This window comes from Microplitis demolitor, chromosome 2 (genome assembly GCF_026212275.2).
Source record: "Microplitis demolitor isolate Queensland-Clemson2020A chromosome 2, iyMicDemo2.1a, whole genome shotgun sequence".
Taxonomy (NCBI): domain Eukaryota; kingdom Metazoa; phylum Arthropoda; class Insecta; order Hymenoptera; family Braconidae; genus Microplitis; species Microplitis demolitor.
This window is the reverse complement of record NC_068546.1, coordinates 22,653,593-22,668,805: the sequence shown is the minus strand read 5'-3', so window position 1 is coordinate 22,668,805 and position 15,213 is coordinate 22,653,593. Positions and strand designations below refer to the sequence as shown.

Here is a 15,213-nt window from a genome sequence, read left to right as displayed (position 1 = left end):
AATTTATCTTGCAAAAAAAAAGTAATTAGGTACTGATACAGTTTAAATCTCAGTGTCAATAATTAATTTTTTCATATATTAGATTTTGTATTAAAAAATGATAAATTTTTTATGTAAAATTAATTGTTTATTTGAATGGAATTTAAATTTATGTTGGTATTTTATAAATATATAAATCATGTCTTTCACTTAATCCGTGAGGTATAAAGACTTCTCTTTGTATTAAATATTAATTAGTTAATTAATTAATTGATTAAAGAAGAAAAAATTGTAATAATTATTGACTAACAACACGTAGATGTGGCTGCGCACTTTTCAAAGTTTTCTTTCGTTGGCGGCAAATTTAAATTACTGAATTTTAAAATTTATTTACGTCGACGGAAGATGCTTTTCTTGTACATTAATAATTATAAATATATATTTAATATAAATATATGTGTGCGTGTTGAATCAAATTTTTAGGATTCAAAATCTCGTGGCGACGATACAGATTTAAAAAGAAAAAAAAAACATAATTATTTATCATGGCAAAAATAGCAGAGCATTGAAGACTGGCAATCAAAAGTACACTTTAAGATTAAAAAAAAAATATATATATATGTATGATTAATAATAATTATAATAATAAAGGCTTCACATTACGTAGTCTAGTCTAACCACGAGAAGAAAAAAATACAATGAGCATAAAGGTGAATTGTAAGGATTAATTATATTATTATTATGATTATTATGATTAATATTTAAATTAGAGAGTAGCGATAATTAAAAATATGAAAAAAAAAATTAATAAAATAAAAAAAAAAATAAAAAAAAAAAAAAAAAACTTGGGTAGGTACCTGCATTTCACGATAATTAAAAATTAATTGCTTGAATTAGCTCCTCAATAAATCGTTATACATGTTTTGATAACTAAATTTTATTTACTTATCCTTGATATTTATTATTATTTTTAATAGAAATCGTGTAAATAAGAAAATATATTCGAGTGAAGGAGAAGAAGAAAGAGAAGATTGTCGGACGTTGTAAATTAGTGAATTTAAAATTTAAAATTTGATATGCTGATAAGAAGATAAGAAGGAGAACAAGTAATGAGATGTTATGAAACTGTTTTCATTGCTGATTAATGATACGAGAGAAGTGGACACGATTTGGACGTGGGTGATGATGGACAGAGGAAGGAAGAACAATAAGTATAACATATTTTTTTTTTTTTATTCTAAATAATTATGGAGAATTTCTGGTATTCGAATTTTGAATGATAAATTTCATTATTTTATTTTTTAAAATTTTTATAATTAAAAACAAAATTAAAACGTAGTTAGAATTTCATAAAAAATTTTAAATTATTTCTGAGCTACAACTGACGTAATTAATTTAGATTGCAGATAAATTAATTAGTTAGATATTAATGAATGAATCTATCAATAGGCTTTTAGTTTATATTATATTTGTGAAAAATATATAAGAGTAGTGAGTGCGCGTTACTGTACGGTCTTGCTGATATTGTTTGTCAACAGTATAATTTAAAATGTCAAATCTATTAGTCGAAATTTGTTTTTTAAATTTTATTTAACCAAATTGATAATGTCCTTAAGGTTGTTTTCTAATAATAATAATAAAAAATGATCGCGATATATTTTTATACGTATAATTTGTTTATAAAATATGAATATCCTTGACTTTTTAAGGTCATTGTTTTTTTTTATGAGGGCAGTGTTTGAAATTGCCCTTAATTGTTTAAAAATTCGAAGCGCCGATTTTAAAATTTAAAAATATTTCGCGCCAAATTCAAAAATAATTAAAATTTAAAAAATCTTTTTCGTAATTAAAAGTCAGAGGTCCTTTTAAATGACCAATTAAAAGTGAACTAATCCTATAGAAATTTAAATAAAAAAACAATCGTTATGAATAAAATAAAATATGTAAAAAAAAAAGTAAACTTACTTAACTTATAACGTTGATTGCACAATAACTCTAGAGTATTATCGCTTCGGAACAATCTGCCGGCGTTGCGAAAAGCCGGCACTCGGTTAAACTTAATGTCGATGATGATATAAAAAAAAGCCATTGAGTACTTAAAGTTGGAGTTGTTGAAGAACGAGAAAGATTTGTGAGACAAGTCTGTGATTTTTTTCTCAGTCCTTGATTTTTTTGCTTCAATGTCTACTTAAATGTTTATCTAACTCTACACATGTACTCGATCTCTAGCTTCTGGATCTCTAATTATCCGATGGTTTTTCCGTAAGAATATCTTCCTGCATTTTTTTTAACGATACGAGATATTAATGTCCATTAATCGTCGTTGTGTAATGTGAGGCACAAGGCACAGTAATATCTTCGGGCTCTGTATAAGTTTTTAAATAAAATGAGTACACGGCCTTCGTAAAACGTTAGACACGTTGGTCTACTACTTGAATTATTAGCTTGTAAAGTCAGAAAATTGTTTGCGAATAACTATTAACATGAGAAAATCTTATATTATTCACTTGTACTTTTGTATTTTTAGATTTTATTTAAATATCTGATGGTTTATCTTTTTTATGGCGCCTTTTTTATTACTAATATTATTTATTAAATAATTACATTTCTTACAGTTTATTCAGTTTTTTATTCAATTTATTCTGTGGAAAATTTTATTATTCATTAATTTTTAATTAGTTTTAAAAGTAATTTGTAAGATTTTTTTTTTTAAATAATTACATTCTAATTTGTGGTAAATTATTTTTATAATTTTTTAATTTAAATTAATTTTAATAATTTGCTATTAAAGTTTTTTTAAAAATAAATTTACAATAAATTTTGAATTCAAATTATTTATATTAATTTTGGTGTTAAATTTTTTTCAAAAATTAACTTGATAATTTTTGTATTAAACTTTTTTAAAAATTAATTTAGAATGAATTTTGAATTCAAATTATTATTAATAATTTTTATATTAAATTTTTTTAAAAATTAATTTTCAATAAATTTTGAATTTGAATTATTTATATTAATTTTTGTATTAAACTTTTTTAAAAATTAATTTAGATTAATTTCGAATTAAAATTATCATTAATAATTTTTATATTAAATTTTTTTAAAAATTAATTTTCAATAAATTTTGAATTTAAATTATTTATATTAATTTTTGTATTAAATTTTTTCAAAAATTAATTTTTAATAATTTTTGTATTAAAATTTTTTCAAAAATAAGTTTATAAAATTTTTTAGCCCAAATAATTTGAAACTTTATCTGTGCAAAAAATAAAAACAAAAATTTTAATAAAAAAATTACTCGTAAAAAAAAAAATCTAAATTTCCTTTCACTACAAATCCATAAAAGTTAAAAACAAAGGCGTTGCCTATTATTAACTTTTCATTGTAACAAGTAATAACACTCTTCTATCAATAATAAGATAATAATACATTTCTAGATCATCAGACCATTAATGTCAATAATTACCCTCATTGTCTAGTATAATCAAAAATAATCTCCGCCATCAATATTACACCAGTATAAATATTAGTTGAGTAACACACGTACGGGAATCACTCCATTAAAAATTATATACGTCAAATTAAATTTTATTTCTCATACTTACCTTCCAACTCATAACACATGTATATTTATTTGGTCAGTATTCATTTACATCCAACTTTTTTATTTATTTTATTATTATTTCCAGGGTCAGTGATCATAACTAAACGTTAACTCGCATGCCACCTGCATACTGCACACCGTTATTATTTTTTACTGTCAATAGAAATGTCAACACTAATCTCTGTTTTTAAAATTAATATGCAGTTTCTTAAGATCTCACATTACTTCTCATTAAACAAAAAAAAAAATACAAAACAAACCGAAGAATAAAATAAATTAAATAACAAAGTGAGATGAAGAAAATAAATTGCGTTCAGTAGACGATTCAAAAAAAAATATATCTATATATATGTAATTACAACTACTACTTCTGAAGACAACAGGTAATTTTATGTTACAATTTAGTATAATATGAATAGCAATTACCTTTTATAGAACACCGACATGTAATACACGACCTGTCTCAATTAACTTGTAATTTAAATTAAATCTCTCAACTTATCACCATCTGATAATAAATATTAAATAATCTGCATTTATAAATTCCTGATTGACGAGTACATCATCTTGATTGTGCCAAGGTTATTAATTTAAATCATTACATGATAATAATTAATATTAAAAATCTATAAAAACATTTTTTTATTATTTATTTATTTATTTATTTTTTAATTACCAGGATTTTTATTTACCTTTTAAAAACATTATTCATTTAATTAATTTAAAATATTAAATATGTAAAGCTATTTGTATGCAAATATTATATGTATATGTATATACATATTTATTAATATATAAACAAGTTAATTTTCTTGAGGAATAAAATCCTGACTGTCTTCCAAGAATATTTAAATAATATCTTACTTCTTTTATTACGTTATAACTGAGTCAAGTTGACTTTTCAGCCAGAATATGACGTCGCGGTTTCGCGATACGCGTGGGCGTATGTTATATAGATATATGATAGAGTTTAGTTGGTAATGCAAGAAAATTATTGCAAACTACAAACCACTCGACCATTAGATTTATATATTTTATATTTGTAAGTATGTATATATGTATATGTATATATGTTTGTATGTATATATTAATGGGCATGTGTGATAGACATGGAGAGTGGACTAGAGAGGCAAATTTTACTATTACTATTAATTTAACTGTATATTTAAATGATAAATTTAAATTTACTATCGATAGTAAGGCAGAGTTTGTTTTAAAAATACGATAAACTATTTTTGAATATTTTTTTTAGATGTATTTATACTGAAAAATAGATTTAAAAAGGTTATTTTATGATTCAGTTTACGAGAATTTTTTTTTTAGTTTTTTTTATTATTTGAATTTTGAAATTGGGTCATTAACTTTTTTATTTATTTTAAATTACCAAAATAGTTATTTTTTTAAAATAAATTTTGGTTTATTTTTTATTCAAAAGTTACCATAAGGTTATGGTTCAATTCCTGTTTAAAATTTTTTAAAATTATTTTTAATAAAATTTAAATAATTAATTTATTTATTAATGAAATTATTTAAATTTTAATTTCCCGCCTAAAATTTTATATTTAAAACTTCATTTCAAAATTTATTTTTTCCGCCATAAATAAACTTTAAAAAAAATTCCACAAATTTTCTATTTTAAAAAACGAAATTTAATTTTGTAAAGAAAATTTGACACCTCAATTTGAATAAAATTTAATTACAAAAATAATTAATTAATTAATTTATTCAGTCATTAAAATATTTAATTTCAACTAACAAACACTAATAAAAATTCATTAAAATTATAAACAAAAGAATTCCCGCTCGAAACTTTTTATTTGAAACGCATTTCAAAATTAATTTTTCCCGCCATAAATACCAAACTTAAAAAAAAAAATTTAATTACATTTAAAATAAAATAAATAAAAACAACACAGCAATAAAATAACAAAACAAAACCCCAAGTCTATTAGAGCCTTGTCTAGCAGCTTTCAAATGCCTGGTATCGAAATACAACCGATCGAGAGTCGAGTTGGCGGGTCGACATCTCGGTACTTCTCCCGCTCCTTTTAGTGCCGGTTGCGACGCCATCACCTTCTCGTGTCTTAGCTTCCTTTGAATAATTATCTAATAAATAAATAAATAAATAAATTCATAAGTAAATAAATAAATATAAATAATTATAAATCCAGTCCGCTATCTATAATTAAAAATCAAAATCTTTAATTTAAATAAACCAACCTATTTACATGCAATGTATATTTATTTAGAAATAACTTGAGTACTGAGTGAGTGTTGTGTCGATCTGTGGTGACTGGCAACAATGAAGACAACAATGGCCAGGGGTAGCAAGCCCTTCAGAAGAAGTATCACTGCTCCGGAAGTGTCACCGAATGAATACGGGCGATTCGTAAGTTTTAAAAATAAAAAAAACTGCTTAGTAGTTTTACTAATTAATAATTAATTTAAAAATAAAGTAAAAATGTTTTGGTAATTCAAGAGAAAGGAACATGGACTTTGGCTCACGTGATGAGGTCATTGAGCCTCGTGGGCTATTCTTGCTCTTCATCTTCTTATTCTTATTAATCTTCATCTTATTCTTACTCTTATTCTCACATATTCGTCTCATTTTATTTTCTCGTCCTCAGACCTGGATCTTCCACATTCGGACTCATTTCCTTGCTACTCATTTTTTTTCGGACATGCTTTCGATTTACTTTGGCTACCACACATTTTTTCATTTTTTTATTACAACTTTTACCAGATTAAATGTGTCGTTTTTTACTTGTTCTTTGTAAAAAAAAAATATCAATAATAATAATAATAATATCGGGTTCTGTTATCAGGTTTTATCAATACGACGTGTTAAAAATGATCGTGCAACGTGTACGTACATTAGTCTTTTATATTTTTTTTACAATTCACACTATCTGACACGCTTTACATTAGTTGTGTTTGGAAACCGGAGAACCATGTAGACGTCAATATATATGTATGTATATAAATATGCTGGGTATGTATGAATTCTTATCGGGCGTTTTTAAAAATAATTGAAACCTATCAGTTATATTTCCTTACTTTGCTAATAAATTTATAATTGATATTGAGGAATTTATAAATATCGATGGATATATATGAAGATTTTTTTTTTAAAGTATTCAAGTATTATGAGTATTCAAGGAGATGTTGATATGAGTTATGCTGTAAAAAATCGGGAGTTAATTCGGAGTGGATACGAATTTTATTTGAATTTGAATTCGCTCCGAGTTACGGAGTTTAAAAAAAATCCATCTGTATGCGAAGTAAATAGAGAGTTTGTTTTTACAGCGGTGATTTGAATTTTATTTAAATCCGCAGTTCGTTTTAGTATTAAAATAAACTCCCCGGAGTAAATTTTACTCCGAGGGAATTTAATAAGTCGCGCATTTCACATTTACTCCGGATTTAATCTGCGTTCATTCAAAAAATTTTTAGTGTAAAAATTTTTAATTTTTTATACCAAATAATAGATGAGATGAGTGTGAATATAGCAGACAAATTTAAAATTATAAGTAAATAGAGTAAATAGTTGAAAAAATAATATTTATAAAAAATGCGCTTATTAATTTTTTTAATTTTTTAAATACGCATTTTTTGAAAATTTTATTTTACTAATTATTTACTCTATTTATTGATAATTAAAATTTTTTTGATGTCTGCTACATTCACAGTCATTAGACAAGGGTAAGAAGAAATTACGGGCTAGAGGTACCGTTTTTGGGCACTTAAGGGCCAATTTTGGATACCAAAAATTTAAATTAATTAATTAGTAAACGACACAATAATAGAATTTTTTAATTAATTAAAATAAAAGCAGTGGTCTACAAATGGTACCTCTACCCTACAAAATATATCTATGGGTAATTTTGTAGCATTTTTAATTTTAAATAATTTAGCAAACACTAAAGCCCTTAATTTTAAAATGTCTTATAAAATTTGACATCAAAAAATTGGAGCATTTAAAATCCCGCCATTTTTTAAATAATATTGACTTATTCTGTATACAGAAATATATTTTTTTTATCACTGTAAAAATTTTCTTATAAAAAATAATCTCTTGTTAATTTTTCTTCACTGTGTTGAAATTTAAAAAAAAGCGCGAACTTTTGAAATTCCCAGTTTTTTTATTTTCATTTAAAATTAAATAATTTGTGACATCTAATAGCAAATTTAATTACAGTAAACATGAAATTTATGAAGGAGAAAGGCGTAGTTTCAGTTGAATGAAATAAAAATAGGTCGCAAGTACAATGAATGAGATCAAATAAAGTCGCGTCTTGAGTCGCGGGTTGGTTGTAGTCTCGTCGCGGTCTTTGAGGCTGATAAATTAGACAAATTTAAAAAAGTAAAGACACGACTACTGTATATTGTAATTGTGTGGTAATAAAATATGTAATTTAATGTGAATGTGAAAGATTGAGAGATTGAAGAGAGATGAGGAAAAATGAGTAAAGCGAGAGGTAAACCGTGAGGACGTCGCGTGGGCGACCGGATGCGATCTTTCTCCTTCTACAATTCCAATCCCAATCGCTAACCGGTCTCAGACTGCCGATCTCGGCCTTCATGACTATCGAGATCGATGAATTATCGCCTTCTCTTTTTTCTCATTTAAATCCATCTTGAATAAAAATTCAAAAAAAAAATACTTGCTCACTTATCTGTGTGACAGTAAATCAACACTGACCTGTCACTCTTTCTATGAGTCGCCAGTTGCTATTATTATTATAATTATAATTATAATTATAATTTTTTATTCTAACTCTATCGCTATTATATAAAGTCCCTCAAGCGCTTATTGTCTAATTATTTTATTATAATTATCTTGTCTAATAATAATAATTGCAAGTCATAAAGGTAAATAAAGTTAATAAATTATCTCTTTTAAAATTCGTGGAATTGAAAATACGATCGGTGATAATGATCAAGACTTGTTGAATAAAATTTAAATAAAGATTTAAATATAAATTCAAATAAATAGTTATATCAGACATCACGCATTGCGTGATAACTTCTCGGTCTTTATATATTTTAAATAGGCGCCAAAGCTCCGTCTCAGCTACACTTATTTTTATATTTCAATTGTAATTAATTAATAGAATTAATGTCTTATTATTAATCTGGGGGTGTGGTATATGTTAATTCATTTTATAAAATATATATATATATATATGAAAAAACGACAATAATAAATAAAATGGTTGAAAAGAGCAATATACTGGTCCCTGACATAGACTTGCCAGGATTTAAATATGCCAGCTACTCCAAACAAAGACTCGTGATTCATGTCGTACGCCATTTCAAGAAGCTTTTACATACTCTATACACTGGGGCTACTACTGAGCAGCATTAAAATAGACGACGACGGTGTAAAGCGTCGCAACGCCTCTGCTATTTTTAAGGAGGATATACTTTTATGCCTTTCTGCTTTAAACTATATATATACATTTATGTTTAACAGTAACCAAAATTACACTGTAATACTAATGAGTGTGAATGTATCTGACAATTGTCAATTTTAATAATTTTTAAATAAATTTTGAATAGAATTTAAAAAATGCGCATTTTCATAATTTTAAAATCAGAGTGCATTTTTTGAATTTTTTAATTTTTAATTGTTGATTCGTTTATTTGTAATTTCAAATTTGTCATCTGTTATATTCACAATCATTGATATAAACATATATTAGGGGTGTGCTAATTTATAAGTGATAAATTATAATTATTTGAAAATTTTCGTGAAATTTATCGCGGGTAATTTATTCAAATTTTGAATCGAGGTAAATTTGATTCGATTCAATACAAATACTCACACCCGTAATTTATATAATTTTGCTTAGGGTTCAAAATAATATAATAAATAACAAAAGAAATTTTTAAAGGACAGCGTGGGAATTTCAAAATTTCGCGCACTTTTTTAAAATTTCTACACTGCGACAAAGAATTTATGGTAAAAAAGTAAACTTTCATAGGGATCATAAAAAAAAATATATATAGAATATATAGAATTGAGATTTCAAATTTTTTACGTGATGTCAAAATTTCAACTCCAGGTTTTTGATGTCAAATTAAATAAAAGACATTTTGAAATTAAAATATAAGGGCTCTAGTGTTTGCTAAATTATTTAAAACCAGAAAAATGCTTCAAAATTATAAATCATACATATATTTATATATATTTGGTTATTACCCCCAGCTATTATTTGATATAAAAAATAATAATTTCGTAAAATGGATTAAAATATAAAGTAAGATTCCAAGATTTTATATTTAAATAATTATTTATAATAACAACAAGTATATCAAGCGTTTGATGCAATGACTTCTTGATACACTTGGCACATATGTAGACATCAACATTGGCAAGTTTATTTAGTAGACGAGTTGTTCCTCTTCCCCGATGACTAAATTGACGAAAGAAATGTTCGAGGTCTCTGTTAAGTATTTATGTATATTATTAGTTTGTCTTATTTTTGCTAATATCTAATATTGTATTTATTGCTGTAATTGTTTTTATAATCAAGGATATCTATGTGTTGTCATAAGTTATGTCGATTGTGCATCAAACGAGACATCGCGAGCTTGATTTATGGGTGAGAGATTAATCGTCACTTGGTATTATGAGGTTTTTAATTCATCCAGACAAGATGATATATTATAAAGGACGCCGACTGAGATGATTGAGTTTCTCTACTGTAACAATAACTTTTTTCTCTGATCTACATTTTTTTAGTCTGCCGTCAGTTCATCGCTTGCTATCTACCTCGTGTTGGTTTTTCTGCCCACGTAACATGAATATTTTATTGTTTTTTTCTTCTTTTATAATCTGTAGAAAAAGGATTTTTTAGAGCAAAATATATCCATTATTTATTCATTCAAAAATTTATTTATTTTTGACAAAGATTTTTTGAATTTGACTCATGTTAGTCATTTTTTAAAATAAATAGACATCTTTGATGGTTTTTGGAATGGAAATTTAATTTCCAACAACTTTTGTCCTCTTAAAAAATACCGTAAATTCAAAAGTTCAAAAGATACAGCCATTTAAAGTTTAAAAATTTTGCTTTCCCGCCAAAAATTTTCAAATCATTCAAACTGCTCTATTTCCCCACAGTTAGTCTCTGCTACTGTCTTAAGAAGACAAAAATGATAGAAAATAAATTTCTGTTGCAAAAATCACATATTTTTTCAAAAAGCTGACAAGATATCAAAAGAGCAAATTTTTACATAATCATTTAAATTTAAAAAAAAACCGCCTACAGAAATAGAGTCAATATTTTCTCACAGAAGTATAAACATTAATAAATAATAATAATAGTTAATCCTCATGACATTGGAAATGATAAACTGTTTAATGTCAGAACTAAGCAATTATTAGTGTCCTGGACAATAGAGATCCTGCGATTAGTTTAACACCTACACAATCTTTAAATAAATTTATCACAACGGTCCCGATATTAAATATTTATAAAAAATATCCATATGAATATTAAAACCAAAAATATTATTTAAAAGTTTAATGAATTCTCATGTCAATTATTCTTACAGTAATCGAGGCTTATTAGTAATTCCGTTCTCCAGGAACGTGTTCCAATTACCAACGCAAACAAAAGTACATACAGCAATTTATTATTCCCCCGAGTTGTAAGAGTAAGAGCTTTTATTTCTTGTACAGTTTGCACATAAGTACATACATAACATACTTAAATAAAATATTTTTATCATTATTATTACTCATCTCATTCTCTTTACTTGCTACTTGTGAGAATGAGAATTAATTTCTTAAATATATTTAATGTCTTAGTTTTTATTACCGATTAAATGCAAACGAGGGTGACATATTTTTTTTTTTTTTTTTTTTTTTTTTTTTTTTTTTTTTTTATGCAAAAAATTATTATTCAACAACTTTAATTAAACCATATATACTTTACATATTTTAATTTATTTATATCATATATTTTAATCCAAATTTTATTGCTTATAAATAATAAACAACTTTTATAGCATCCAGTAAAAAAAATTTATGGTATCATAAAATAGTTAGAATTATATTTTCCTTTTTTATGGATAATGTTAATTAATTTTTTTTTCGAGGACATTTTTTTTTATCCTGAAGTTAGCAGACAATTAATAATTTTCAAATTTTTCTTTTCTACAATTTAATTTAAAAAAAAAAAAAAAAAAAAAAAACTAAAAATATGCACATGTAGAAAATTAAAAAAACTACAAGTGCAATTTTTCAAAATATTTTTTTTTCTCACATTTATCATTTTAAAAAAAATCTAAAAATTATTAGACGTCAGTTATTTATGATATTGAATTTTCGGGTTGGTTTTAAAATGATAAGTTATGAAAAAAAAAATATTTTAAAAAATTGCACTTGTAGTTTTTAAAATTTCCTAAATGTGCATATTTTTATTTTTTTTATTTTTTTGTAATTGATGTTGAAAAAAGAAATCCGAAAGTTATTGATGTTAATTTCAGGATCATAGCTAATTTTATTATCATTTTTTTTTTTTTTTTTTTTTTTTTTTTAATAATTTTAATTGCCTTTATGTAATTTAATATTAATTAATCATAAATCACACAATTAAAAATGTGCAAATTTCTCATTGGTAGTAAATGATATTAAAAAAAAAAAAATTATTACTTACGCATTTACGATGACACTTTTATCATTTGATAATTGCTAATGTATAAATGATGATTAATTACCTTGAATAATGTCGTTGTTCAGTAGATGCGCTAAAATACGGTCAAGGCTCGAAAAGTTGCTTAATTATAAAACATAAATCCTGGAATATTATTTTTAAATTTAATCTGAGTAGACAGATGATGGATAGACTATATATTTTCCTTCGTAATTGTTCGGGCAAATAAAATTATCATTAGAGCTTAAAGTCATCGTAAATTATTTTATTTCATCGTTTGTTATTTAATTATGGAGTCGATTGACAATTTATTTGTTGGCGGTTACAGTTTTTCAAATAATTATCCCAGGCTTCGGTAATTGGCAAATTAAATTATTTATTTTTAATTGACATTTACAAATAGTCTGTTAATTAATTATTTTTTTCAATTAAGATATTAATTAGTGTTTTGCTAAATTTTTAGTTTAATAATCCATTAATTTATTTTTATTATTAATTAGCATAATTATTAAATTAATCAACTACAAATTTTTTAATTATCGATTTAGAAAAATGATCTGAATTAATTTTTTAAATTAAATTTTAATCGATAGTCTCTCCTTCGATTTTTAAGCAATTAATAATTATTATTGTATGTAATTACATAAATAATTATTAATTATGTCATTATAAATTAAAATGTCATATATTACATATTACTTTTTAAAAATTATCATAAAAAAAACGGCTATAAACTTCAAAAATATTTAATTTATTACTAATTATCAATTAATTATAAAAATAAAAAAATTACTATTACGCAATTTAAAAAAATAAATTATTCGAATAGCGTAAAAAAAAAATTATCACTAAAAAAAAATCTCTCCTCGCCTCTTCCGGATTTCAAAGCTCGTTAAATATACGCGATACTTCTAATCAATCCACATCAAATAATTATAATACATAAGCATCAGCACTGACACAAATTACTAATACTAATAAACGATCCATTGAGTTGTATATAAATATATACGTATATATATATAATATACATCCATAAGTTTCTCATGAAATTTCCATGCATTATCTGAAAGCGTTTCCGCGACGATTAACCGCCGACGCAATGCCAACAGCTAATGAAGGTGAGCGTTAGAGATTAAAAAAAAAAAAGTTAATAGTTAAATAAATAAAAAAAGGAGAGACGCCGGCGTCAATTTAAAAGGGCCGCGACTGTGTCAGGGACAATATATATTTATATTTCATATATAATAATCGCGTAAAAAAAAATATTTTACATTAACATGTGCAAAATGTTGTGGTCAAGAGGCGAATGAGACGTTTGATATAAAAAAATATATGAAAAAAAAAAAAAAAAAAAAAAGAGTCGAGTAGAGGAGGCGGTACCTAGTCTTGTAGGTATGTATCTCCTACGCTTTAACGAGAATTGATGTTTCCGACGATTATCCATAAAGACTCGACTTCTTGCTCCAGGCAGGAAATCATTTTACTCTTCTCAAGACGAATTTAAAAATATAAAAGTTTATACACGTGAATACATAACACATAATATAATAATTCTTGATGAAAGAAGTCGGCGATGATTGACGTATCAAGTATTTGTTATAAAGTACATATTGCATGGCAGATGATAATTAAAAACACGATGAAAGTTCGGAAGTAGTCAGTCGGTTGGCTGTCATGTAAACTCGGTTGTGTATTTAACTTTTATCTGGTATTATGTTGTATTATATGACAGATATTTGCAGTGCATTTTAGCAAACGTGTGGCCTGAATTTTATTTATTTTACGTGTCTAAGCAAATTTTCAATTCTGCCTACGACACCGGCCACAATCTGATGAGCTACAACCGGGAAATAAAAATATCATAGTTGCAAATTTATTAACCCACTTTTTTACTCGATTGTTGCTTTGTTTGATTACTTTTTTTTTTTTTATTTTTATACTTACAATTTTCTATAAATATAAATTTAAATAAATTTATTTTTAGACTTTTGGCGAAAAATATATTTTAAATTTGATATTTTTATGCGAAAAAATTTTATTTTAAATTCACCAATTTTTATTTTTGTTTTTTTTTTTTTTTTTATAAAAATCCTATTCAATTTATCAGAATAATTTTTTTATGAATCATTTTTAAACAGAAAGTTAAAAAAAAAATCAACTAAATTTAAAAATCATTTTTAAAATTTTATTTAATTTTTTTTTTATCTAGAATTTAAAAAAAAAATATTAAAGTATAAAAAATATATAAAAGTAATAAAATACCTTTTAAATAAATAATTAAAGTACAGTAAAAAAAATTAATCATCAGCAATAAAGTTAAAAAATGCAAATTACTATTATCCATTAATCCAAGTTACATTATAAACATAAGTATGCGTGAATGACAGGGGTTAATACTTGTAAAAGATCTCGAGCAATGATAATAAGCTCATGTGTCTCGTCTCCTTGTCATTTCACTCTCTTATTATCATTATTATTATCATTATTATAATAATGATTAAACCAAGAGTCTAGAGTCTACTCTTTTTACGACTCGTCCCTAATTCGGGACGTCCCGTCTAGCGCGATAATTACCGGACAAGCAACGTCAACTTTATTTTTCTTTACTTGATGGCATCCAGTAAGATCCAGCATCAAACAACTAAAGTATCAAGAGCGCACGCAGCTAATCATCATTACCATTACATTTTACTTAGCATTACTATGCACACAAGCAGTCGTCAACAAGTGTCAATTGCATCCGTTACACTCTTTGATATATATATAAAACAATATAAATAGCATAAACATCAATTATTATTACGATTTTACTCAGCCATTTCCCTGAAGTTGTCAGCGGCAAATTTAACAGATTGACAGTTTATTTTTATAATAAAAAATGGAAAAATTAAAACCAACTGTTTTGCAAATACAAGTGTCAACTAACGAGCAATGGAATGAATTGTTAACAAGACCGGGTTTAAT

The 15,213-nt window shown here is 25.0% G+C and overlaps 1 protein-coding gene across 2 annotated transcripts in view; it reads left to right on the top strand.

The window, feature by feature from the left end:
* Positions 1 to 5,641: 5,641 nt before the first annotated feature.
* Positions 5,642 to 15,213, top strand: part of LOC103579779 (NAD(+) hydrolase sarm1) — a 27,853-nt gene continuing 18,281 nt past the window's right edge. Inside the window, exon 1 of one of the 2 annotated variants that reach the window (XM_008561302.3) lies at positions 5,642 to 5,969. In XM_008561302.3, coding sequence (XP_008559524.2) covers positions 5,883 to 5,969 — 87 coding nt within the window. In that variant the 5' untranslated portion in view covers positions 5,642 to 5,882. Of the gene's footprint in view, positions 5,970 to 6,550; positions 6,573 to 15,213 lie in introns of those variants that run through there. The other variant, XM_014445333.2, reaches the window with a different exon arrangement.